A 27,619-nucleotide genomic window follows, 5' to 3' on the forward strand; every position below is an offset into this window, starting at 1 on the left:
AAAATGCCAAGTTTAATTTTTCTGAATAAATTAATCACCTACACCTATTTTTTCATTCTTGAATTCAGCTTACAGAATTGTTTAACTTTATCGGTGACTTTAGCAGAAGAGTCTTATTTTTCCTTCCTTATACTTTTACTAAAGTCATTTAATTATTCGACCGTTTTACATCTACCGACCTTGACTACTGGAAATCCTTTCACGTTTGGAAAAATTCGAATTATTGATCACTCTGGTAGATATTCTTCTTAATGCTTGGATATCTAGTTTAATTTAGTTTTAACATAATGTATACAGCCCCCTCAAACCCATTTCTTATTTTCCTTTCTTTGTTACTTTAAGACTGCTCCTTTTACCTTATTAATTAATCTATTTTTAATCTTTATTGCAAAGTGTTTAGCTAATAATTATTTTGTCATTTTGCTTCTCGACATTTAGAAAAGTTCTTGTTTGTTGATCCGAAATTATAGTATGTCCGTTTTCATGACTTTTTCTGCGCATTCACATTGTTTTATTATGTGCAATTTACAAATATAATAGTGAATGTTCTCAATAATTCATAAGACATTATTTATAAATTAAGTAAATTAAGCATAGAAATCTTATATAACGTATAACCCATGTGACAGTCTTCCCACTTATGTCGAAGAGTAATTTCAAAAAATTAATTGCCGGGATTGTGTTATTGGCATCTTCTTATTTTTAATAAAGGAAAAAAATCATCTAAAAATTCTTTCTTCTCAATTTTCTTCTTAATAAATTGATTTGATTTTTCCTTTTAAATCTTTCGTAGGAGTTTTTGACTTTATAAAGATTTCTTTTTTCCCTTGGTGCGTTTTTAGAGTTTTCTAAAACTTCTTTTTTTGTGATACTGATCATATCATCTAAGATGCCACAGTAATTACTTGTTTTGTTTTCGTTCCACCCACATATCCTTACAATAAAAATTTGCAACGTAAAAAATAGAAGGAAGTAAAAATTTATTACAATAATCAATAAGTTAGGTAGGGATCAAGAGATTTAACAGCTTTCTGTACATCTTCACTATCTTCTTCCATATCATCATCTTTAGAATTCCTATCGTCATAATCGGTTCCAAATACTGTCTCATCTTTTACGCCACTTGTGGTCCACACTCGTAAACTACCATCATATGAACCAGTAAATACTTTCTCGGGGACGACCTGCAAAAGTAAATAAATATGTACTAAATTTTTTAGTAGTTAAATATAGACAAGCATAATGATGTTGCACTTTACTCAGGCAAACAACTTATCAAATACAGAGATTTTATAAAAATAGCTCTAGAGCAGTGGTTGCCAACTAACGGCCCACGAAGCCTTTTTTTTGCGGCCAGCGAACTATAATAAATCAGTTGTCCTTTTTTGCGGACAATTTTTGCAAGAAATCTATATGGGTTTAAAATACTTTTTATTAGTTAAAAAAAACCTAATTTCTTCGTTTCTGTGAAATTTAACGTACCAACGGTGCAAAAGAATTTATTTATCAAGTTTTACATGCAAGAAAATATTTATTCAAATATAAAATTAATTGTTTATCTTATTTCGTATCTCTTTCAAAATACAAAATTAATTGTGTATCTCTTTCTTATTTCGTTTTTTTTTTTGCATTTTGTGATTATAATTTAGCATGTGTGTATCAGAAATTTTTTTGAAGAAATTCTCCGATTTAACTTTTTGAAACCACTCATTTTGGACGAAATTATTTATATTTGTAAATTTTGTAGCCAGAATTTTTCAAAATGCAATTAAATATTTTTAAAAACATACTTCTTATTTTAATTTGTAATTCAATACTTTTGTTTTGTACAGCTTGATAAAAAATCGACGGTAATATTTAATATTCCTTCAACCAAAAAAAAGTCCCATATAAAAGTTTGATAAAGTTGCGACCCGTCATTTGACTGGTGTTTTTAATTGTGACCCCCGGCCTCCTGTAAGTTGGAAACCGCTGCTCTAGAGGCAGGCAGGGTTACAAATATGTCACAACTTTGGAGATGTTTGAAGTAAAACAAAAATGAAAAATTAGCATATATTTTATCATTCACAGTGGGAATTATACTGTTCATTTAAGTAATAGTGCATTTGTATTTAAATAATGAAAAGTAGTAGTCAGGTACTTTGGGTTAAAAAAGTAATAAGTAATTATTTACACATTATTTAAATTTAAATGGTAGATTTTTTAAGTATTTCTTATAGAAAATGTCACAATTTTAAAAATGCTAAATTTGTTGCTTTTAAACCTATATGCCTACTATAGAAAATAAGGATCTATAAATATTAATGATGCTTGAATATTGATTCTTCTTTGGAATATGATCCTTTAATTTGATCAAAGAAAAAAAGAATACTCATATATTACTGATATTAGTGGTTTTATACCGTTGAAAAAAGTGAGAAAAAATTAAAATTAATGTGAGGTAAATCAGAGATTCCAAGCAAATATTTTCCTTTCTTGAAATTTATCAGCTTAAATAGAGTTTTGTTTTAGATAAATATCAATGTACTTTTGTTTTTGTTCCAAAAATGGTTTTTTTATTCAGTGTTTTGTTTCTGAGAAAAAAATACATGTCATCATAAAAATAGTTAACCTAAAAAAGTAAATATATTACATTATATTACATGATATACTTTTATATAAATCATATACACTGTATTATAAAATGTATGTATAATTTTCTAAATAGTTTTAACTGCATTGAAAAGAAAAGAATTTTGAAATATTATGAGAGATATAAAAACTACTCTATGAAAAATTAAGGGGTATGGAATAAATTTATTTTTGATGCACAAAATCTCATATTTTTTTACTAATTAACTTATTCTTGAAATGATAAATGAATTTCTTGTGAATTAACTTACGAAAACATCAAAATTTAAATGAGTTAATCTAATTATAATGTAAAAAATTACTAAATTATAATAATTAAAATTACATTTTATTCTTTGTAAATTGTTAAATAGCTGTTAATTAAACCATTTCTAAATAAGCTATTGCTATATTCTCAATTGATTCAGCATTTAATTCATTAATTTTGATTTCTCAGAATAAACTTATGACAAAATATAAATGCACATCATAAGCTATAAACATATTGGTTTATTAGGAAAAGATGTTGCCTTCTGACAGGTTGCCAAGGAAATGGTATTAAGGTATAAAATATTAACATTACTGTCAAGTAAGGCTACAGAAACTGTGGCCAACTCATGGACCATCAATGTCTTTGAATCCATCAGTGTGGGTAGTATTAACCACAACGAAGCTCGGGAAATAATGATTCTAATAATGAGTCTGTAGCACGATGTTCTTATTGAATTGTAATAATATAGGTTTTAAATATGAACTGTTGTTTTAATGTATTCTTTCTTGATTTTCGTTACTGTGATTGAATGATTGAAAGTGTACTGAATAATTTTCGACATTCTCGATTTTCGTTACTGATTAATACTACATGGTAGTAATAAAGCAGATGCGTTATGTTAAATTATAAATAATTATCGCAATGAAATTTTTTTTTGCAATACTGATTCCGCTCTTTCATAGTTGTTTTAACATATTCTTCCTTGATTTTCGTTACAGTGATCGAATGATTGAAAGTGTACTGAATAATTTTCGACATTCTTTATTTTCGTTACTAATTAATACTACTTGGTAGTAATAAAGCAGCTGTGTTATGTTAAATTCCAAATAATTATCTCGGTAAAAAGAATCTTTGCAAAACTGACTCCACTCTTTTATAGTTGTTTCAACGTATTCTTTCCTGATTTTCGTTACTGTGATCGAATGATTGAAAGTGTACTGAATAATTTCCGACATTCTTTATTTTCGTTACTAATTAATACTACTTGGTAGTAATAAAGTAGCTGTGTTATGTTAAATTCCAAATAATTATCTCGGTAAAAAGAATCTTTGCAAAACTGACTCCACTCTTTTATAGTTGTTTCAACGTATTCTTTCCTGATTTTCGTTACTGTGATCGAATGATTGAAAGTGTACTGAATAATTTTCGAAATTCTTGATTTTCGTTACTGATTAGTACTACATGGTAGTAATAAAGCAGCTGCGTTATGTTAAATTATAAATAATTATCGCAATTAAATTTTTCTTTGCAATACTGATTCCGCTCTTTCATAGTTGTTTTAACATATTCTTTCTTGATTTTCGTTACTGTGATCAAATGATTGAAAGTGTACTGAATAATTTTCGACATTCTTGATTTTCGTTACTAATTAATACTACTTGGTAGTAATAAAGTAGCTGTGTTATGCTAAATTCCAAATAATTATCTCGGTAAAAAGAATCTTTTCAAAACTGATTCCACTCTTTCATAGTTGTTTCAACGTATTCTTTCTTGATTTTCGTTACTGTGATCGAATGATTGAAAGTGTACTGAATAATTTTCTACATTCTTGATTTTCGTTACTGATTAGTACTACATAGTAGTAATAAAGCAGCTGCGTTATGTTAAATTATAAATAATTATCTCGGTGAAAAGAATTTTTGCAATACTGATTCCGCTCTTTCATAGTTCTTTTAACGTATTCCGAAATCAGATAAGAAAACGTGCTTTTTCTGAGTAAGCATATCTTTTTTTGAAGGATTCGGATTCTTGACCCTCAAAATTAGGGACAATCTGGAAAGTATGATTCCATAATAGTTTAGAGAGCGGACGAATGTTCGGACCCTATAATGTAAATTTCACCTTTAGTGGATTTCGCCGTATCTCAAGAACATTTTACGTGAATCTAAAATTTTTTGTACAAAATTTTAAAGTTAATTTATTCAAAGATAATTTCATGTAAAAATATTATCGAATTATATATTATTTTTTTAATATTTTATTTAATAATGGTCATAAAATGTTTAAATTGTGAGGCATATAAATTTTTGAACAATGATTCTTACTATGCTATTTCCCGTACTTTACGATTTTAAATAGAAAAGTACAAATTTTAAAAAAATGATAGAATAATTTATATGTCTTTAAATTTTATTTAGTCATATTTTTGAAATTCAAATTTTTGAAACTGGCTGTAAAATGTTTTTGTACATTGTGCATAGACCAAAACTGGTACGCATTTTCCATAGTACTCGGTAACTTATACGTTCTAAGCTATTGAAAGCAATAATAAACACAATAATAAAAAAAAAAAATTGATATTTATTTTTTATATTAAAATGTAAATTCAAAAATAAAAAAATCGAAATTTAATCATAAAAACTGTAAAAAAAAATAGTTTAGATCAAGAAAGCTTATTTCAATTGCAAATAATAGCTTACTGACGTTTGACTCTTACAACACATCAGAAATTTAAACTTAATACACAATGTAAATCATGTGCCTTTATGGTTTGCATGTTAATAAAGAAATAAATAAATTAAAAATTAACAATTTGACATTGTGACACAGTCACGCACCACGCACCATTTGTAAATTTTAAACTTTTAGTAACAATTAATTCTTTTACTTATTTATTTAGTTGCTTCACAAATTAATATTGTAATATCAATACAATTTACGCTGAATTCACCCAGATCTACAAATTCCATTCAATGAATAGTATACATTGATAAAGTAACGGACAAATAGTTATTTATTTGTATAATATGGGTAACAGTAATTTTTATGATCAATTAAAATTAAGTAAAGTGAAATAAAAAAAATAACAAAAGTAAGGTGAAAAAAAAATAATTAAAATAAACAATTTCAAATGAATCAAAAACTTAAATATAAAATTCAATTTAAGAAAAACCTCAACGCAGACGATGGCATTTTCATGTCCTTTGAATGCCCGCTTCAAAGTTCCTGATTTGGCTTCGAACATTCTAGCTACTGCATCTCCGCATCCTGTGTATACTGCAAAAATAAGTAGATGTTGCATAAAATGAGTTAAAACAGATACGCAAAATTTTTCAATACATTTAAAAACTAAACTTATAATGCAATGCCATGAAAATTTTGAATTTAATAAGGTAAATATAGGATATAGGAATCGCCTGGAATCGTGCAAACACAAGTTGGAACATGAAGGAAACTAACAGGCATAAATTGCGTATGTACAGTATGAAAAGTAAAGAAAAAGGAACTCCTTAATAACTTTTAATCTAATAATCGGATTAACACACACTACCACCATGCTATCTGAATGGTTAGCGAGCCTAATCTTAAGTATGCTAAGTAATTGGTGCAATAAATGATGCTTTGTAGTTTTTTAGATGTAGTTTTAAATAACTAAATCCGAAACTTGGTGAGAAAAATTTTTAATTTTGAATGCAGCTTCTTTGAGAAGGTGAAATCAAAGGTGAAACTGGCAGTTACGGGTAAAGAATTTTGAACACTTTCCAGATCCAAATTTGGAAAGTTTTCAATTTCTGGCGTATCTCTGAACCCCGCAGGATTTCTTGCGTTATAGTTATATAACTGCAGTTTTCTTTTACCGAAAAAAAAAGAAAAGGAAGAAATAAAAAGATTCCGTTTTGCTTTTATCGATGCATAATTACGTTGCTATTGCCGAATAAACAAGGGTTAAGAAGAAAAAAAAAACTATTGCATTTTGTGACGATTCTCTCTCCAAGTTGTATACAAAAGGAAATCCAATCCTTACATAAGGAATGGTTTTATTTTTTTAATTCTGAATATCGTAGCCATAAGTGTAAGGATTATTTTGCTATCAGTATGTGAATGCTTCATTTCTGTTAAGAAAAAAAAAACAAAAATTATAATTTCTTTTCAGATTCCTCATTTCTGATAGCAAGAAACCAGTAGTCATTGCATTATTTAACTATTTCATCATATGAGTTAAATATAGATGACTAATAGTGAAATTCTGAATATTGGTGAAAAAAAATCATAATTTTTCTTCAATAATCTCTATTTCTGAATCCAGAAATTCATCAACTATTCCATCTTATGAGTGACATAAAGACGACAATGGTGAATTTTTTAAAAATCCTGAATATCAGAAAAAAAATTCTAATTCCTTTTTAGAATTCCTAATTCTGATAGCAAGAAGATAGAAATCATAGTATTCTCTAACTAATACATCATGAAAGTTACATGTAGACGGCAAATGGTGAGATTTTATTTAATTCTGAATATCGATAAAAAAAATAATTATAATTCCTTTTCGGAATCCCTACTTCTGATAGTAAGAAACCAGAAATTGTAGCATTCTTCAACAATTCCATCATACGAGTTACATACAGATGGCCAATGGGGACAATTTATTTATTTCTGAATATCGACTGTCATATATGCAAGAATAGTTTTGCTAACCAATAGATTCCCCTTTCTCAGATCAAGAGAAGGTGATTATTTTTGAAGTAATAAATATGTTTATGAAGAAGAAAAGTTAAGAAAATAGGTTTAGAAGAAGAAAGTAGATTTTATCTCTTAAAATATTGTCGGTGCAAAAAATTGAGCACATTTAAGGTCTATCATTCAAATTACTAAAACTGCATATTAGTACGAATTCAAACAATTACTCAAAAATTATTCAGGTGCTCTCTTTATTTGTGCAAAACATTACGTGTTTTAAGGCATCATTTTTTGTCAACTCTTTTCATCTAAAAATTTGGAAAATTTAAACAAGAACGCTAGAAAAATAACATAATATTGCTTTAAAAGGCAAGCATTCTGGAATTTAAGTGCATTGAACTTACTCATTCCCTCAAAATGTCGAATCGACGATACAGTGTGTCGATGTCCACGATATATTCTGGTACATTCTCCGAATTCTAGAACCCATGATCTGGCACTTTTGTCTGAACTTCCGGAATACATCATTCTTTTATGAACCTAATTTAAAAAAAAAAATCAATAGTATTAAAAGAGAGATACATCTTAATAATGTGATAAAAAATTCAAATTGTTACTGCAAGAACTAGTTTTGAATTAGGAAATAGAAGAAAAAATTATTATTTCAAAAGTCCATTAACAGGGAATTGCGTTATTATCAGCTTTGACATAAATTTTTTGAATCACTTTAAAAGTAAATTGAAAAATCATAAGCCCCAAAATAATATTTAAGTGACCTGAAAGAAACCTAACGAAACACTAGGGAGGAAATAGGGATGAAAAATATACAAACTAGTATGATCATCTAATGAAGATTGGGTGCCTTTCTACTCTTCCCTGGTTTTGCTGATATTTTTAAGTCCTGACTGTCGCAGTAGTGATTTGTTAAATTTCATCTTTTTTGTTTTGTTTTTCATAGCTAAAAACTAACTAATTACTCCAAATATCCTTACTTTAGTTATGACAAGATTATAAAAACCGGCACGTACTAAAAAAATTAAGACTAAGAAATTTACTAATTTGTTGTAGAAGTTAGCACAACTTTTTTTTGAGAAATTAAATGATATTTAATACAATAAGTTTCTTAAAAATAACTAGATTTTTTAAAAAAAAGCTTCCTTAAATTAGTTGTTTCTATTTTCTTATTTCGTTACTGAACTACTATTCGTTACTATTTCGTTACTTACTCGTTACTTTTGTTACCTTTTCGAAAATATTTCTTTAGGGATTTCATTACATATTAATTGACTTGATTAATTGATTTTATTAAAAATATTGGAGCAAAGGTTTACATAAAATCTTCAAATTAATGAAGTTTAAAACTTTTCTCACACTAAAAGTGTTTTATTAGTTAATAGATAATATTTAACATTATTTTCATTTACGAAATAAAACTTAATGTGATGTCAGAAAAAGTCTCTTTTTATTTATAAAATGTATTGGTGACTAGTTATTCCATCAACAAAATTGATGTTGTTAATAAGTTTTGATGGATCATTGTTGCAATTTTCTAAATCAGCAATACTTTTAGTCGATCAATATTTGAGAGGATGGGTATATTAAATGCTGCCGAGTTCATATAAGGAAGAAGCAAATCCTGGAATTTAAAAATTTGAAAAATTCTTTTATGTTATTAAACAAGGAATTAAATACCTAGGTTATGCTATAAAATTTATGAACAATTTAGAAAGATTTTATTAAATCATTTATTTTTACTTAAGAAAAAAAGGTATAGATATGTGTATAATACTTTTACATTTCAAAAACCTGATTAACTCTAGAGATTCTAATTAACTCTAGAGAATCAACTGGTTGGATAAAATTGGGGCTGATCAGAAAGCATATAACTTAATAAGTAATAAGAAGTACACCAGTACATTCTACATCATAGAATAAATTTTGTGTTTTTGTTAATACGAGACTAAACTCAGGGGCGTGATAGCCCATCGAGAGCCTAGGCCCACTTTGCCCATCCCAGTTTCATTGACCTTGGTCCCTGGGACGCGGAAGTAGATGTTCCGGTTGGGTGATCAACCAAACGCGGAACTCTCAGCATTTAGTTTCCAAGCATGCTTTGCTTGGTATTCATTTTATTGCCCTACTGAAGAAATAAAAGACAGAGTCAACCTTTTCCTGTCCGAGGAAAGAATCCAGGATCTGTGGCCAGGAATGCACAGCGCTACCATTTAGTCACATGGTCTCACTTTAGTATACAGTTAGAGTAAATGTTTTTTTATATTGTCCGATTAAACTTTAATTTTTATAGATATAATGCTGTAAACAATCTAGACTTATTCTAAATTCATATTTGACGAAAATAACATTTCAGCTCATTTTGCTAAAATTATAGCATGAATTCAGTCCTCTTGATCAGAAGGTCCGTTTGTCAAAATGGATAGCAATGGATATTCTTTTATGTATTTTGCCGTCATTGTACAAAATTTTGCATTCGATTGAATGGCAAAAATGAACCGTTAAAGTATGAAATGATAAATTTCGCACAGATTGACTAGGCATTCTGCAGAATGACTGAAATCAAGTTCGCTTCGTATAAAACGATTATTACATGCTTCATATGTTACCTAAGTACTTCATAGATCAATGAACCAACAAACATTCTATCCAACAATTAGGCAAAATATGCGATAATTTTTATGTTTCATACTTTACCTTAAACCCAACGCATACTATTCAATGACAGGTAATTTTATAGAGTGGCTAGACATTTTATGGAATGATGGGAATTTATATATTGTTTCTACAAATTGAGTTGCCGTATTATGTTCTAAAACTGTACATATATTTGTTGTTGTAGCAAAAACTATTTATTTTTGAACATTTTGATAAGGAGAGTCGAGCCGATCAAATACTCAAAAAAGATTAAATTAAAATCTTATAAAGATAACTTTTTTCATTGCAGACAAAACAAAATATAAGTGTTTTAGAATTTTTTTATTTATTTCAAACTGAATTACGGGATCTACCTTTGTATGTAAATATTTAATTATGAAAATCGCTCTTTAATTCACAAATACAAAAGTCTACATTTCTAAAGTAACACACTACATAACTTATTAAAAATAAGTATGGTAATGAATGAATATAGTAATGAATGAATTTTTCAGTAATATAATTTTTTTTGCATACTTAGAATAAAAGTGGTAGATCCGATTCTCAAATTCTTCATATTATTCTCTATGTGCAAAGTGCATATTTGATTAACGCTAAGTATACATTTGGTTGAAAGTACCCACACATCATGGGTGCCGGTAATTGTTAATGCTATTTCATCTGGAATTTTTGACAGTGAACTTATGATCTCAGTATTTATTACTACAATATCCGTAGTACGGATAACTACAATCAAGCATCACTGGCATCAATGATAATTTCCCGATATTTTTATGGATCCTACAAAAACGAACATGATACCGTACTTTATTATTGTAATCATTTACATTTTGCCCAAATTTCGTATAGCATAAATTCATATCTTACCAGTAAAGAAAATATAGGTCCTTCGTGTCCACTGAAAGTTCTAAGGGCTTCACCTGTCATAAGATTCCAGCTTTTAATTATAGCATCTCCTCCTGCGGTGTATAGGACCTGCTTCATATCATCATACTCTAAACAATTTAAGGGAGCAGTGTGACCTCGAAATATCTGAAAATAAACAGAAAAATATCGACAACAAGCTTTTCCAAATATAATCGGTAGACTTAAATATTTGAAAAAACGAGTTTTGGTTTTTTTCATGAAATAAATCATTGTAACCACACGAAATATTTCCGTAAAGTAATTTACATTAAATTGAGTGTGTTTGCTATATTCACGTGCCTTTTTAACGTAAATTTTTTTTCAAGGTAAAAAAAGCTCCTCAAATTTCTATTAATAACATTTTAGATTTTTCTAACTGAAGTAATTTCTAATTTTATTTCAGAAAATTTACTTTAAATGTGTTATTTTCCTTTCATAAATTTCGAAATTGTTGTATTTCGAATTTTCTACAATAATTATAGAAATAGAAAATTATTTATAACTTGTTTAATATATCATTAAAATTGCAGTGTAAAAAATGTGGTGAAAAGTAGTTCACACCTACAACACTACTATTTTTTTATTCAAATAATCAAATTGTTTACTTAATTTTTCAATGTTATTGGTTTAATTATTTGTTCATTTTTGTATGCCTGCTTATTGGCAGCACATATTTTCTAGTGCATTAAAATGTAATTAAAAAATTCATTGCAAAAACATTTCGTTCAAAAATTAAGCACATTTTGAATAATATATTCGACCAAATTCTTTCAATGAATTGCTATTTTGTCAATTTTATATAATATTTTGCATGATAGCTGTAGTTCGAGACATGAAAATGTATTTGTAATTCGTACGATACTTGAAAACGAAATTGCAACAGTTTTATATTTAAGTTACAAATATATTTGTAAGTACCAAAAAGCAGTTATCCTGCAAAATGTTACATAAAATTTACAAAATAGCAATTCTTTGAAAGAATAACTATAAATTTACTACAAAAAACGTACTTATTTTTTAAATAAATGTTTCCATAGTGACGATATTAAATTCATTATAATGCGCAAGAAAATATGTACTGTCACTAAGCAAAGACAGGAATAAGTAAATAAATAAAAAACAATATAACAGTGAAAAAGTAAATAAAACTGTAGCGCTGTAATCAACACCAAAAATTGTGGCAACTACTTAAAAAGTAAATTTTTTACAGTGTAGGATTCAGATTTGCAATATTGCTATGGTGGGTCGATTTATATCATGCTCATTGCTTCGCACCAGTCGCAGAATTAATAGAATTAAATAGTGGGATTTTTCTTTTCAAGCAACGTAAATGTGATTTAGTTTCATTTGGAAATTCTCTCATGTAAGCGAATTTGGCACAAAAAAAATACTTGAATCTGCCAAATAGTTTCTGAGAAATAAAAATTTGAAAATAAGACTTCTGAGTTTCTGCAGAATTTGTTTAACCGATTTCTGTCAAAATTTGCATAAATTTGCATTCTGACATTTAAAATTACGTAGTTTAAGATGATGTAAAAATATGTGTTTATTCACAATTTAAAAAGTTTCAACCATTCTATAATAAAAAATAAAAATATTAAATGATTACTTTTTGCACAAACTTTTAAAATTTTCCTTCTGTAATTACGGTGAAATAATCAACAGCAGTTTATCCATTTAACTAATCGTAAAGTTTACTGTAAAACACATTTTTTACCTTTGTGGTTTGAAACCGTTTACAACTAGCATGGTATAAAAATGATTAAAAAGAAATTTAACCGGGCATTGAGGATGGCGCTGCCATCAATGCGTGAATGAAAGTATTACATTCTAAGAGTCAAGGGTCGCAAACTGGGGAGTTCAGAACACTGTTTTCATGTATTGAATATTGTGTGGTCAACGCTGTGGCCCGAACCCTCGTTCTGTTAGTCATGAGAGTGACAGACATCCCGGCTATAATATGTATCGAACGAACAAAATGGTTTCATTTGGTGGGTTTAGTTGGTACGATGGAATTGTAGTTGTTAAACAGTATTAGGTTAAATCAGTTGATAAACGATTTATCTCACAGTTAACTGTTTGAATACCATCTTATTTATGGGAGTCCTTTGTCTGATTAGGATAAAAAAATAATTGAATGAATTGTTATTTAGCCATTTTTTCGGAGAAGCTTGAGTGGAATTATTTTTGGTAAAAAAAATTTATAATTCCCTGCAAAAAAACTTTCGATTCGCTTCAAAAATTTTAAGGACATAGCGAAATACGTAAAGCTGAAATTGACATTAAACAGTAGAAATTTTCAACCACTCAAATAACATAGCTACAAGGACTAGATTTTCCAGATTGACGCTTCCCCCCCCCCCAAAAAAAAAATGTGAGTGTCAAGAATTTTAATTCGTGGAAAAAAATGTATGTATATTGTGAGAAAGATCGCTTTGTTTTCTGATGTTGTAAATGAAATCGTTTGCCCTAAATAATTAGCAAATTTAAAGGTCAGGTATTTGAACCATTAAGATTGAGTGAAAATCCAATCGTTTGCTCAAAAATATTTAAGCTGTTCATTTTTTTTAACTTTGTGCACTATACACAACGGATCTCTCAAAAATGACTGCTGATTTGATAATTCAGTTGCAAAAAAAAAAAGGGAACTAAGACGGAAAAGGACAATTTTCTGCATTTTGCTTTGGTAATCAGATTTTTTATTTGCCACAAGTTTCAGAATTAATTATGAATTTTAGTAACAGATGGCAACGTTAAATAAGAAATAAGATTAATTATAAGTTACACAAGAATAGATTAGCTAGATAACAATAATTTTATAAGTAAAAGCAAGAACTCTTTACACGTTGTGGAAAAGCTTAGTCGACAACCGGGCTAATCCACGTTGTAACGAACTGTTATGCAGTTCAAAACAATGTTTTGCATTTTTTTCTAACTTTATAACTATTTTTTAAACTTGGCTAACCTTCTATAAACCGTCTTGTCTCCTTAAAAAAACGCAGTAAAACGTAAACTTTTTTTTTATCTCTCTTCATTTTTTTAAAATTAACTTAAATCATCCGTCATTTTTGCTTTTGTCTCTACCACCGCTTTAATACAAAGAAACAACTCACAGGAATAACACATTATGAATAGGAATTATTGAGGCATGCAATTAAAAGTTTACAAACACTTTGCATTCATATTTATCAATATTACATAAACTTTTTTTCATTTTTATTCTTACTTTTAAGCAAAGGCCTGAATCAACAGACCAGGATCTAGCTGTACAGTCAGCTGATCCACTAACTAAGACACCAGCTCCCAAGTCCAATCCAGCATTTTCATCCATCGGTACATGTAATATAGGATAAGTTCCTTTCGTGTGACCCTATAAAGTGGATGATAATTCATGAAAATATGTCATTGGCTTTATTACTTACATAGATAGAAATCTCATTTCGGAGTGCAAAATTTTCTCGCTAAATATATATGTATACATTTGTTAAATTCTCCAAATTATATATTTTTAAATACTGATTTCTTTTAATCTGTAGTTCCTATCTCTGTACTAATTTTATATTTCTTCTAGATAATCACCTTTAATTTTAAAGTTCGAAGGTTGTTGAGACTTGAGTCCACGCTTTATTCATCAAATTGAAAAGCGCAGATATAGAAATTTATTTAAAGAGCAGCTATTAATTTTTTTGACTGATCTAATAACTCAAGAAAATATTCCTAATGTATGTGACTCTTTTTTTAGAACAACTCAGAACTGGGAGAACTCTACTTCTTAATTGAAAGAACACTGCAAGTGACAAAAAGTAAAGAATTTTTCTTTCTGTTAGTTGATTTCAGGCTTAACTGCATAGGAATTTATTCCATTTTTTAAGTTTCGTTGTATNATATATATATATAGCTTATATTATCTTTCATTAGTTTTGTCTAATCTTAAGCTTGATGCAGTTGCTTTATTTTGATCATCCATAAATTACATCATTATTTTAATTCAATTTGTTTCAATTCTCTTCGATTCAATTCAGTTCAGATAAATTAGATTAATAAATTCTGAGTCATGATTTACGCTATTTATGCAAATCATAAATATGTCAGATGTAAAGCATGTCAACGTAAGTTGAGAATGCATGTTTTTCCCTAAAATGCACTTTCAGTTTTAAGTTAAATTTCAAAATTGTTTTAAGCCTCCACACATACTAAATGTCCATTAAAAATAATTAAAGGTTCAAGTAATTAATTGAAACTTACTGTTGCAAAATAATTTCAAAGAATCATCTAAGGTAATATTGCGGGAATTAAAAAAAATCAAGTGCAGTGCGTGACATAATTACACGATAGCTGGAAAAAATGAAAATAGACTTTTTTGCATTGATTATTTTTTGATAATTTCCCACAAAAACTAAGAATGTTAGAAAAGTTTTATGTTGTTTTGTAAAACAAGTAAAAAAAGAAGTTTGGAACAATTGCAAGTAGCACAATGCACCTTATAACATCGATTTTTAGCAAATATTTCTAACAGCTGTTATTATGTACATTTTTACAAATTATGGATTTTTTTAATTAGTTCAGACTGATACAAAAAATAGATGGCTTGATAAACTTATACATTTAATAATTTTTTCTTGATGCTTCGAAGTCGACAGCTTTATATATTTTCATTTAGAGCAAAAATAATTGGATAGTTCATGGGTAGATTTATCTTTTCATTATTTATGTGAGTAGAATAATGATGATAATAATAATAATGCTAGTAATTATAATAATTATAAATAATTGTAACATATTCTGAATTTGAGAAACATTAATTATTTAGTATTCAATCTTAATTAATTATTTTTAATTACTGAAATCGTAACGGTTAAGTTATTCTTTTTGCATTAAGCTATCAATTAATCTTCATAGTATTTATGTTTAATTATTATTTACTCAAGTCCCTATTCTAACATAAAAATAGAGAATTATTGCGAGGTTTTCAATGTTGTTTGAAATAGAGGTTACAATAGGAAAGGATAGCAGAATTACTTACCACAATATGCGAATTTCCTTTGAAACTTCGCTTTTTTTACTCCACGTTGAAATATTTTTGCTAGGAGTTAGATTACTATAATTACCTTAATTCGGTTGTCTATTCATTGTTGTTTTTAATTTTGTTATTCGTTATACTATGAAAAATCAGCATAATTATTTAAATTAGTGAATAAACAATCCGTTGATTCGTTCTTTGCTGCTATAGCAGTGCTTAGGTATGCTGATTTTTTTTTCCAGACGAGAGATACAGAACTACTCCTTAATTGCTCAAAATAGTAGTCTGCTGATCTAGTTCAAAAAATATTGAAAAAACTTGTTCACTATGAAAAATTTTCCAATATTTTTAACACAATGACTTGAAATTTTTTCATTTTACCTCAAATACTTTGATGCAAGCTTCACCTTGGTCGTCGGAAATCTCTCTAAGATCAAAAAGCCATGCTCTCACTGAATGGTCACTCGATGTAGAAAAAATGAGTTGACCAACACACAGAAGACGAGATATACGGGCAGTGTGGCCAGTGTAGATGGCTATACATTCAGCAGTGGCTATAAACCATTTCCGAATTGTAGAGTCAGAGGAGCCTGTAATCACGCACTGTTCATGGACTGCACAGCACGTTATGTAACCTGTAATAAAAGTGAAAGCGGATAAAAAGTGTAAGATTCCTTATTGCACTTAAAACAAATATTCGAATGTTTTAGTTTGATCTTTAATAAATAGATGGCAGCACAATCTAGTTTATAATATGTTAAACACTATACATATTTGGTTATAATATTTGAAATTGAACGTGAAAGTGTAATAGGTAATTACTTACCGTCATGCCCCTCTAGAACACCCAAACACTCTGTAGGGTCAGAGAGGGTACTCCACATTCGTACTGTCCTATCATCGCTGCCAGTAACTAAAAGCGAGCTATCGTCACTTAGCACCATGCAGTTTATACCACCTTTATGATCTCTAATTTCTTGGAGAAGAAATGGTTCGTTTTTTTTTCGATTATGCCCACCACCTGAGTCTTTGGACACGTCACATCCCATTGCAGGTCTCAGTTATTCCAAAATGGCATGTTGCTTGTCCTCAACTCTTAGTATTCTATGAGTTCTATTCATTATCACTAAAGAAAAAAAATACATTTCTTTATGAGGATTATAAAAGAAGAATATGATAAGCGATCAATAAAAAACCTCCACATTTTTTTAAAAGTTTTATAAAAGTGTTAAAGCAAACGTGGGGATTCTTTTATTCTACCAATATCTTTTTAGATTGTTTTTAAGTAAAAAAATATCTATTTTTTTCCATGCAATTCATCAAGAAAATAAATTCTAATTGTTTTTGCAAGCGTATGAAATAAGTTTTAAAGAGCGTTTTTAAAAAAGACCTTTTTAGAAGCACTAGACAGTATAGTGTCATAGCTTTGCAGTCGATGCTAAAGAAAAACAAGTTTGTTGATTATATATTTTATTTCCATCATGAACACATTTTGACAAAGTTTTTGTGTAGCTAATTATTTTTTTCAAAGTTAAAAAAATGTGCACGAAAGAAAATTTTATTACCTATCTCTTCCCTTCAGTATACGATGGATTGTTGTTGTTGTTAATTTACGCGCACTAGAGCTGCACAATGGGCTATTGGCGACGGTCTGGGATACATCTCGGAGGATGATCCGAAGACATGCCATCACAATTTTGATCTTCTGCGGAGAGGACAGTATACAATGGAATTAATTAATATATGTTATTAATTATTAATTAATTAATTAATGTTGCTTTATTTTGAGGCTGTACCCACTTGATAAGAAAAAATAATCTGTAACGAATTATTTAATTGTCATCCCTTTAAATCAAAACTGAACTTTCAGAACTGAACTTTCAAAACAGAAGAGGCTTAGGATTATTATCAACAATTATTAACAACACACTAAAATTAATGGCCTTTTATATTCCTTATTAATCACATTTTAATTAAAAAATAGCATTTATCACTATATCATTTACCACTATTTCGAATATTATTAAAGTATACAATAAACTACTGAATGAATGTTTATTTAATTTCTTTGAAAGTCGCAAATTAAATGTATTACAATTATTAAGAATTTATCCTCTCAATATCTCTTCTTATAATACTGAAATTTTTCAATATTCAGACAGTAGTGTAATCCAAATATATTAAGAAATCTCCTCATTAATAAATGAAGTTGCTCTTAGCGAAGCAAAATAAATTAAATTTCGATTTGTTTCACATATATTTTTCAGGGCCTTAATTAAGAAAACTAGATGGCAGCATTTTCTAGTCTATACTAGTTTATTGATTACTCTGATTTGATTTAAGAATTTAAAACTTTAGTCATTTTATTTGAAATTTCAAACAAAGAGAAATAAATGTTACGAATAAATGATATTAAAATTAAAGAAGTGATCAGTCAAAGTTTGCACGTTTTTTCTTCTTCTTTTTTCTTATTGTGCACAAACCAAGACCATACCTTTTAATGAAAAAAATGATTCGTTTTAAAATAAATTGGTATTTAACTTTTCATACTATAATTTTTTTAAAATTATTTAAGATGCGTTATGAATTGAAAAAGTAATGATTACACTGGGGTGCTAAGAATTTTTACAAATATTAAATGCCTATTAAAGATCTTGCCTAATTCTATTGTTTAGGGGTGCTTTCTTATTATGACCTGTTCAGGCACACAAAGAAACAGTTCATAAAAGAAAAGTGCATCTTATGACGTATGACAACATTTATGGACATGGGTGTCTATGTAAGTTTAATCCTGGTCATGTGCCCTAACTAAGTTAGATATTTGTCGCAATATTTATACGACCCCTTTTATATATATATATATATATAGTACTGGTGAAAAGTTTAGACTCACTTGTATTTAGTTCAAAACTTTTCAAGATGTAAATATTTATGTATTTCTGACTTAAACGTAAAATTTATCAAATATAAACGTCAACAAACTTCGCAAAACGCCGTTTCCATTTTAAACTGTTCATTATTTTTTCATTTTGTATCTATTCTGTTGTTGTTTACAAAACGAACGAAAATGTGTGTAAATACCTATTCTAAAAATAAAAAAATTTTATTTAAAAAATTTAGTTAATTTTTAATTTATAAACAATCTACTTTTAATCTTCTTTGGAAGGTTCATTAAAAGTTAAGTTCATGTACATAACAAATTTAAAATATTAATATAATAGCCTTCATTTGACAGAATAACTGGTACATGTTAAACAAAAGTTAACATTACTTTATTCAATTCATTACAGTATAATGGGTCAAAAACCAGAAATAAGAGTCAAGACATGTGCAGATATTATTGCACTTCAAGCTATTCAAGTAGACAAATTGCCTCTAAAACTAATGTTTCATAGACACTGTTGTCAAAACTTGGCACAGAAAGAAAAAAACTGGCCAAAATAAGAATCGCCAACAATGGACAATTGCAGCATCTCTTAAATTTTCCAAATTATAGTCATTACTTCTTAAGATTGATTTCCTGATTACGAAAATATAATTTTTAACTCTGACAAATAAATATTTATTTAATTATTAATATTTTAATTTGAGCGAAAACGCCCTCACTCGAAAACGACCGCTGATTGGTGTGACGTCATTAGAGCCTTACTCCTCACGACCTTCCCGTTGTTATTATGTATTTTCTTTCTTGCGGTTTTAACTAGCTCTTCTTTAACTTATTTTTTCCAAATTTTCCCGCGTGTATTTAAATGCGTATTTAGCAGCAAATATTTTGAAATCTATTGCATATATAGAATCAAAATGGAAGAGNTAATATTAAGAATATATATATATATATAAACTTGTACATTTCGACAAAAATAGACAAAAAATGCTATTAAAAAAAGAAAAAAAAATCTACAGCTCGGAGAGAGAAACCAATAGCAGATTGAAAATCAGCGTATCTCAGATCTGTTATAAAATGTCATGCAAGGGATAAAGGTAATTGTTCCCCAGTGTTATCTGTAGGCACATTTATTTAAAAGCAGTGTTTGACGTACGAATGCGGAACAATCAGAGAAATGCTGCTAAAGCCAACAGCTATTCCTTCATCAAAGAGATATTTCTAAAATGTGAAATATTACGTAGGATTATTGTAAAATGTGAAGCAATCACCGAATACAGACCATTTCAAATCTAAATAAAAGGTATGCTTGTGGTATTGAAATAACGTGATGACATTGAGAAGACATAAAATAAACGGTTTCAAAGAAAAACTGGAATCTTCGAACAGTTTTACAATTTAACTAATCTTACGCCTTTAACAGAAAAGTTTTCAGTTAAATTTTGCTCAATTTTTATTAAGTAATGCTAATCCATTTACTGTGAATTTAAAACTTGCAATGCTTTTTAAAAAGTGTTCAAAAATACAGCTTAATTATGTGCGTCGCTGGTTTGCAAATCTCGTCGAATCAAGGAATAAATGCTTTCAAAAATGCTTTCAAGATTTTTACCCAAACTTAACAGATATAAAATGAATTAATTAGATTATTAATTCCTTTTATATCAATTATTAATTCATTTTGTATCAATTATTAATTCATTTTACATTAAATAAAATAGATTAATGAGGTAATATTGTTTTTAGTAAATAAATGAAAATTCAAAACTTGGTTAGCAAAACTTTGAGTTTTATGAGACTTGTATTTAGATATCGACTCTAACACTGATGTGTTTTTAAATAGAAATAATGCTATTACATTCATCCGTGGAAACAGATTTTTCATTTTGCATTAATAAAATTATTTTATAAATTATTGGGCGAAATAGCCCAAGTGTAACTGAGAAGATTTAAACTACCCTAATTTTACGGTTCTCTTTTTAAATAACTCACACAGTAAAATTTGATTATTGTAATTAGAAGAACAGTGTCTAGAAAATTTTTCACCTGGAAACATTTAGCCTATTTACGAGCATCTGGATTCAGAAAAGGTGTCAGGTACAAAGTGACTAATCAATAATAATTACACGATACAAAAAACGGAGCATTTTACCGAAACGAAAATAAATATAACAAAAGTCTTAGGATTTTCTGCAATGAAATATTTTGGCTAAATTATATAGGTGATTGTAAGAATAGAAAAAAACAACAACAACATAATTTTGATTAACTACTCTTTTTTAGGAATTAAATCATGAAATTGAGCACTAAATATAGAATTATTTAAGAGAGTAAAGATTTAAATTATTTAAAAATAATTGCTTTATTTAGATGTTATTATTTTCAGTTTTTGAGGTAATTTCTTTATAAAAAAACATGGATTAAATTTCACATTTATTGAAAATAAGACGGCAAAATAAGTAAAAAAAGGAAATAGCATTAAAATTTTTGTTGTTAAGCTTTTTAATAAACAGAGATCCATTATAAACATTTTAATACAAACAAATAAATACGCTTAGAGTAAAAAAAAATATGGATTATTTATAATTCTTAATATTAATAAGCAAAAACATCAAAAAATGCAGTAAAAATTGTTCATATTTGAAATTATTCTGTATTTTAGCAAAAGTGCTTAAAATTGTTTAAAAGTTGAATAAAACTAATTTAAAATTGTTGTTTGTTTGCGCCTTATTTCATTAAAAAATTATGATTTTTTAAAATAGGTCCAACAGGATAAATTAAAATTTTAACACGAATTTTTTTGCTTGTTGTCTTGCATACATGCCACATATAATACATAAATAAATTAATGAGTATCATTTTTATCTATAAGTTATCGAAATTTTTTTTCAAACTTTAAACTAAGTTGATAACTTTGTTTATATAATAATTGCAATTATGTTTTGAAATTTACAACAAACTCATTTAAATTTTTTAAAAAAAATAATCGTGATATTCGATGCATCTTTATTTATTTATTTCACAGATATTGAATACCGAGTGCAAAAATATATTTATGTTGTTTTGATGAATGGAACACATTTTTAATTACAAAATATCTTACTATTACTATCAATATTTCCCTTTAATAATAGACATGGCTCTTTTTATTCTTGTTTCATCCCTAATCTAGCTTTAAAAACTATTCTCCGTTAAACAATGTCAATAAATTTAACTGTGTTTGCAATTCTCTCCACGAAACAAAGCGTTGAAATTATGTTTCAGAAAAATAAATAAAACTACAAAACTTAGGTTTAAAATATTTCAAATAGTCCCTGAAACATTTTTACTAAGTCTCTAAAAACGTAGAAATGCCCAATTTTCTGAAAATATTATTGATTTTTTCTGAAATATTTCATAAATACATGCAAGGAATATTTTAAAGTAAAGAGGACATACCTGAAATATTTCATCGTTAACCGATGTGCAACTTTTAAAAGAACATATTGTCAAGATTATTCACTTCAGAAAAACAGATTCAGTTTGAACTTTAATATCAGAATTATAGTAAGAGTAAAATTTGCTGTAACTTAAATAAGGGATGAAATTTAAGTTTGTTTTAATTTATATCATGGCCATAAGTATCATGGAATCAAGTTTAAGAAATTCAAGGTTTAGAGAACAAATTAAACTTGAATAATAATATAAGTTTTTTGAATCATAATACGGTGAAATTAGTTGAAACCTTAATAATGAATGAAAATTTAATTATGTTACTATTTAAATCAATCTTAAGTATCCTGTAATCATATTTAAGAAGTACATGAACTCTTATAAATACATATTCAAATTTGAACCAAAATATTGGCATGCCAAACTATAATGAGGTACAAACTTACTTTTATCTTAATAATGAATTAGACATGCCTCTTATTCAACTGAACCAAGTTTAAAAAGTTAAATAATATTTTACAATATAGCAGAATATTAAGATTGCAACAATATTGAATGAGCATATGGTTCAACTTGCTTCCAAATTTTAATTCCTAACTCATCAGAAAAATTTTCCTCAAATAAATTGTTAAGAATTATAATTGATTTTTTAGTTCACAAAAAAGAGTAAAGTTGAAATAGTGTTTTCAAATTACTCAGATTAAAAGAATAATCAAAATTATTTAAGCGCTCTAACTATTCAGAACGAGGTCAGAATTTTTTTTGACAGTAATTGCCTGTAATATCATGATAAATTCTACTTTTATCGACGAGAAAAAGCAATTGAAACTTGCATATTGTCATCTGGGACAAAGCTCCAGTAGCTATTTTAGTATTCTCGCTTGTTTGATGGCAAGATTTCCTCGCACACGAAAGTGAGTAGATAATAGTAATCAAGTTAATCTATGGAGAGTGACTAAAAATAATGTGTAGTTGCCTTTTTTCTGTAAGAAGAGCAATTTTGCACTGACAATTTCACAAGAAAATTTATGTTTTATCAGTGGTAGAAGCCTTTTTCGAAAGATAGCTATCAATACTTTATCAATGCATGTTTAATTTAAATTTTGCTATCAAAATGAGTATTTTAATGAATGAAATGTATTAGCTATAACTTCCAGGAAGAGGTATTCGCTAGGTTCTTTTTCGACTGACAAAAAAACTTAAATGTGTCATTTTTTCATATTATAGACATATTTGCAAGCTGGAAAGTATTAGATAGTTTTTGCTGTTTTTTTTAAATTTTTTTTTAAAAAGTTAAAAGTTTTGGAGCATAAATTTTTTTCCTGCCTGTTTCCTTGTCGCGCACTTCATCGAATTCAACTGGACGGCTTAACGAAGTGCGTCATTGAGGACAAAATTTAAATTTTTAAAGTTTGCATGCCAATCAAGAGAGGTTCTTTCAGCTATAGCCCAATCTTTGTACACATTACAAATTTCATTAGCAAGTCATAGAATTCTGACCCGATTAAAAATGAAAGAAGGAGGTGACGAAAATGCTAATTTCTAAAATGTTTGACGCACAATTGATATTATCTTCAATTTAAAGTGGATTTAATTAATTTAACATATGAACAATAAAAAAACATAATAGAATAAAACATTTTCTTTCTGATGGCCTTAAAAATTAAGCGATAAGAATTCCACTAACTGCATAAAATTCAAATTTTCTTTTAAAACAAAAATCCTGGGGGTTCTATTCAGCTGCCAAACCAATAGATGTTTATATACTAGAACCCACAATTTGCGGTAAAAGTTGAATACTTCATAGTTATTTGCGTTGAATAAGAGTAAAAGGGTTTTAAAATGTGCTTTTAGTTAAGAATAATGCAGTTAAGTATAATTATTATTTTGCTAAAGACTGTACAGACTATAATTTGCGGAAGCTTATAGCTTGCAGAACAAATAAAACTACAAGTTACACTTACAGACAATTTTGAAAATTTCTGATTTTTCGAAATATCTCATTTCTATGAATTATGAATATCTCCTTTCAAATTGCAGGGAAAAAATGCTACTCCTACGAAAGATAATGATATGCATATTTAACAATACATGCCAACTTTCATGACTGACTGTGCATTATAAAATTTCAGAGTAATAGTTTGGATAGATCCCCTCAAACAAACTATTAAATACAATATTTTTTTATTAACGAATTAGCGAATTTGTAGTTTTCTTTAAAAAAAATGTTTCTTGTGGTAAATCTTTAAGCCAACCGATTTCAAGTGTTAGCGTTTTTACTAAATTATATATTTTTTTTCATGCATTTTTTTCTCCTTATTTAATTGAAAGATCCCTCCCAGTCTTTTTAAAATTGCAAAGTCTTAATCTTTGGTAATATTTAATTTCAATTTTAAAATTGTCTAAGCAAAAAAATAAATAAATTTTTTTAATTATTTGAAAATAATAAATTTAGACAATAAACTGAAACACATAAAATAAAAATTAAATTTAACAACGAAATAAAACTAATCGTTTTAAATATTAATTACTGTATAAATTCAAGAAAAATTACATACCAGTTACATGTGGCATTTACTTATTTGTGCAAGAAAATACCCCATTTTTTCCCGGGGGTCATAAAAAGAAGATATTTTGTATTATGTCGATCATTGAAGAAGATATGACGTTTAGTGGCGGAAGCAGTTTTCTTTGTGTTTGTAAAGTGTTTTAGAGGGGGGCTGATCACAGAAATCTCTATGGAGACCGGAACAAACAAACTATAAGGTTTATGTCATGTGTGACCGGATCACGCGTTGCCGGACTAGAGAAAGCGGACTGCTGCTTTAGGTAGACATTTCATTACAGGCAATTTGAAAGGCACGGAAAGATCATTTTTGCATGGAATGTCCTCATCATATGGCTTTGCTTGCGTCATTAATGCTTTTATTATTGACAAAATCAATAAACAAAAGTAAAGTTTTAGGCAGACAGTTCGTAAATATTTAAAAATGCGAAATAAATAAAAATGACTTTGTGTCATTTAATTTATATATTTTTGTTGCACTAAACTAGTTTGGTTTTTATGACATTAAACCTGTAAAGGAAACTGCGCCCAGATGTTGTGTGAATTTTGTTTCCGTTTTTAAGGATACAATATAAGTTATACCGATTTACCTTTCAACTATTAACTGAATTTGCAAATTTATGCAAAAATTTTGTTGACAAGCATTGCTTAAGCATAACAAAATAGCTATCATAATTTGAACTAAAGAATGTGTTTTGTTGGGAATGTGATATTTTTAAAAATAAAAAGGAATTCAACAAATGATATGTTGTTGAATGCGGAAGTAAGTAAACATTAATAATAAACGATTCCGACTTTGTGAAAGATCGTTTAAAAATATTCAGTGTGATGCATTTTAAACACTTAAAAGGAAGCTAAATGCAACAAAATTGTTTATAAAATAGTAAACATTGGCATTTTGCTAAATCAACCATTCATAATGCTGACTACATTTTTAAATAAACGGTGTAATAAAATCAAGACAACTCTTCTGCGAAACCTCTCCATATGGGGAAAGGAAATTTGCAGGTATGAGTAGGAAATATTGTTTTTAATAATAACTACAACTAGGTCGTGATCGTTGACAGATTTTTTTGTCAACAAATATAATATTCGAAGTAAATATTTCAACATAGATAAACGAAGCAGAAATACGAAAGAATTTTAACTCTAGCAAGAAATTATGGAATCAGAAAATATATATATTTTTTCTGAATTGGATTCGGAACATTTGAATAGTTGCCATACTTTATCAGCTGGCTTTTCTGAACAGACGGAATCTCTCATGTCATAAGAACAGTGATCTACCTCTCTTAATTTGTCTCATTTCTCTTTAGTAGCAAAAGCACCGGCTCTCCCATTTTGATAGCACAAGATCTTCCATTTTTTAGCACCCATTTCGACATCCTCTTTTTTTGTTTCTTTTTGATTTTCGAAATTGGGGGAACTTCATTTAAGTACGGCCAATTTTAGAAAGAATCATTAATGTACTTACTATCAGCCAAGGTTTGTAGCTTGTAAGAAATCGCATAATGTTAAATGTTTTTGAAAGTTCTGGCACTAGCATTCTATAGATAATTAAGAGAAGGAACTATAAAAATATTGGCATATCTTTAGGAGAAAAAAGCAAAACAGCTTAAAGCTGGTAACAATCAGCTTGCGCATTGAAGTTGAAACTTAGTAGTGCAAATACCTAGAATTACAGCGATCATATTGTATTCTTTCCATCCATCCAAGTCAAGAGCTATCTTTCGAACCAAGCAATATTTCTTAGTTTTCTTTGTTTGCGAAGATTTATTGCTAGTAATAGGACATTATTTAAGCTCGAAAGAATTTACAAGTTAATGTGTACTCCTATAACCCAAACTAAGAAATTGCGAAAACTATCATTTTAAAATTATAATTTTGCTTTGAATCTGTTAACTAATCCAGTTCGTATGAGTGATAATCAGCTCTTTTATCGGTGTTGCGCATTAAATGCTGCCTAAGTTTGAAAAAATTACGCAAAAACGTATAATTACGCAAGAACTTAGTAGATTTTTAAAAGTTAAAAAAATGAATCTTCTTTACATATTTTAGTTACAGAACATTTTATATAATATTTTCTAACAGATGTTGAACACCAGATTTAATTTAGAATTTTTGACTATCAATGTTTAATCCCTTAGCCTTGTAATTTTAAACTCAATCCAGAAAACAAGGAAGCTCCTGGATCAAGCATGGACCTAGCTGGCCATCACTGATGACTTTTAGATAGAACTTACCCTAATTTTCGTTACATTGAGAGAAAAATCTTGAAACCTCCCACGGTTTGACGGATTGGCAAGAAGAATTTGGCACATGCTCCATCTACCACTAAGGCTATTTTCTGTCAGCATTATAATCAGAGAGAGTGGAGAAGAATTGGTATCGACTTACCATTGCTTGGATTCGAACTAGGGTTACCTTATTGGGAGGCGAGTGCTTTATTCTTTGAGAAACCACAGCTCATTTACAAAATATTTTTTTAAAAATGTCGTTGAACAGCCAATCCAATTTTTGAGTTTATGTCTAACAATGTTCATCTCCGCAGTCTTGTAATTTAGAATCCAATCCAGAAGATAAGGATTCCATTTGTCAAGCATTGAGACAAACTAGCCTTCGTGAAGAACTATTTGAGGGAACTAATCCGCATTTGCATTACATGGATGAGAAAACCACGAAAACTTCCCATGGTTAGCCTGATGGCAAGGGGACTTTAACCCATGATCCATCTACCACTGAGGATATTTCGCATTAGCACTGCTGTCGGTGTGAGCCGGGTGTGGAACTCGCAACTACCAGCCATTGATGGGATTCGAACCCTGGTCTTCTAATTGGTAGGCGAGTGTTTTATCCCCTGAACCA

General features: G+C 28.4%; 1 protein-coding gene across 2 annotated transcripts in view; it reads right to left on the reverse strand.

The window, feature by feature from the left end:
* Positions 1-963: 963 nt before the first annotated feature.
* Positions 964-27,619, reverse strand: part of LOC107439942 (WD repeat-containing protein 86) — an 84,450-nt gene continuing 57,794 nt past the window's right edge. The window contains exons 1-8 of one of the 2 annotated variants that reach the window (XM_016052699.3): positions 24,747-24,883; positions 16,702-17,001; positions 16,257-16,510; positions 14,082-14,225; positions 10,817-10,981; positions 7,684-7,819; positions 5,775-5,878; positions 964-1,184 (exon numbers count right to left, since the gene is read on the reverse strand). In XM_016052699.3, the coding sequence (XP_015908185.1) occupies positions 993-1,184; positions 5,775-5,878; positions 7,684-7,819; positions 10,817-10,981; positions 14,082-14,225; positions 16,257-16,510; positions 16,702-16,924 (1,218 nt within the window). In that variant the 5' untranslated portion in view covers positions 16,925-17,001; positions 24,747-24,883 and the 3' untranslated portion in view covers positions 964-992. Of the gene's footprint in view, positions 1,185-5,774; positions 5,879-7,683; positions 7,820-10,816; positions 10,982-14,081; positions 14,226-16,256; positions 16,511-16,701; positions 17,002-24,746; positions 24,884-27,619 lie in introns of those variants that run through there. The other variant, XM_071178472.1, reaches the window with a different exon arrangement.

Source organism: Parasteatoda tepidariorum, chromosome 3 (genome assembly GCF_043381705.1).
Source record: "Parasteatoda tepidariorum isolate YZ-2023 chromosome 3, CAS_Ptep_4.0, whole genome shotgun sequence".
Classification (NCBI taxonomy): Eukaryota; Metazoa; Arthropoda; class Arachnida; order Araneae; family Theridiidae; genus Parasteatoda; species Parasteatoda tepidariorum.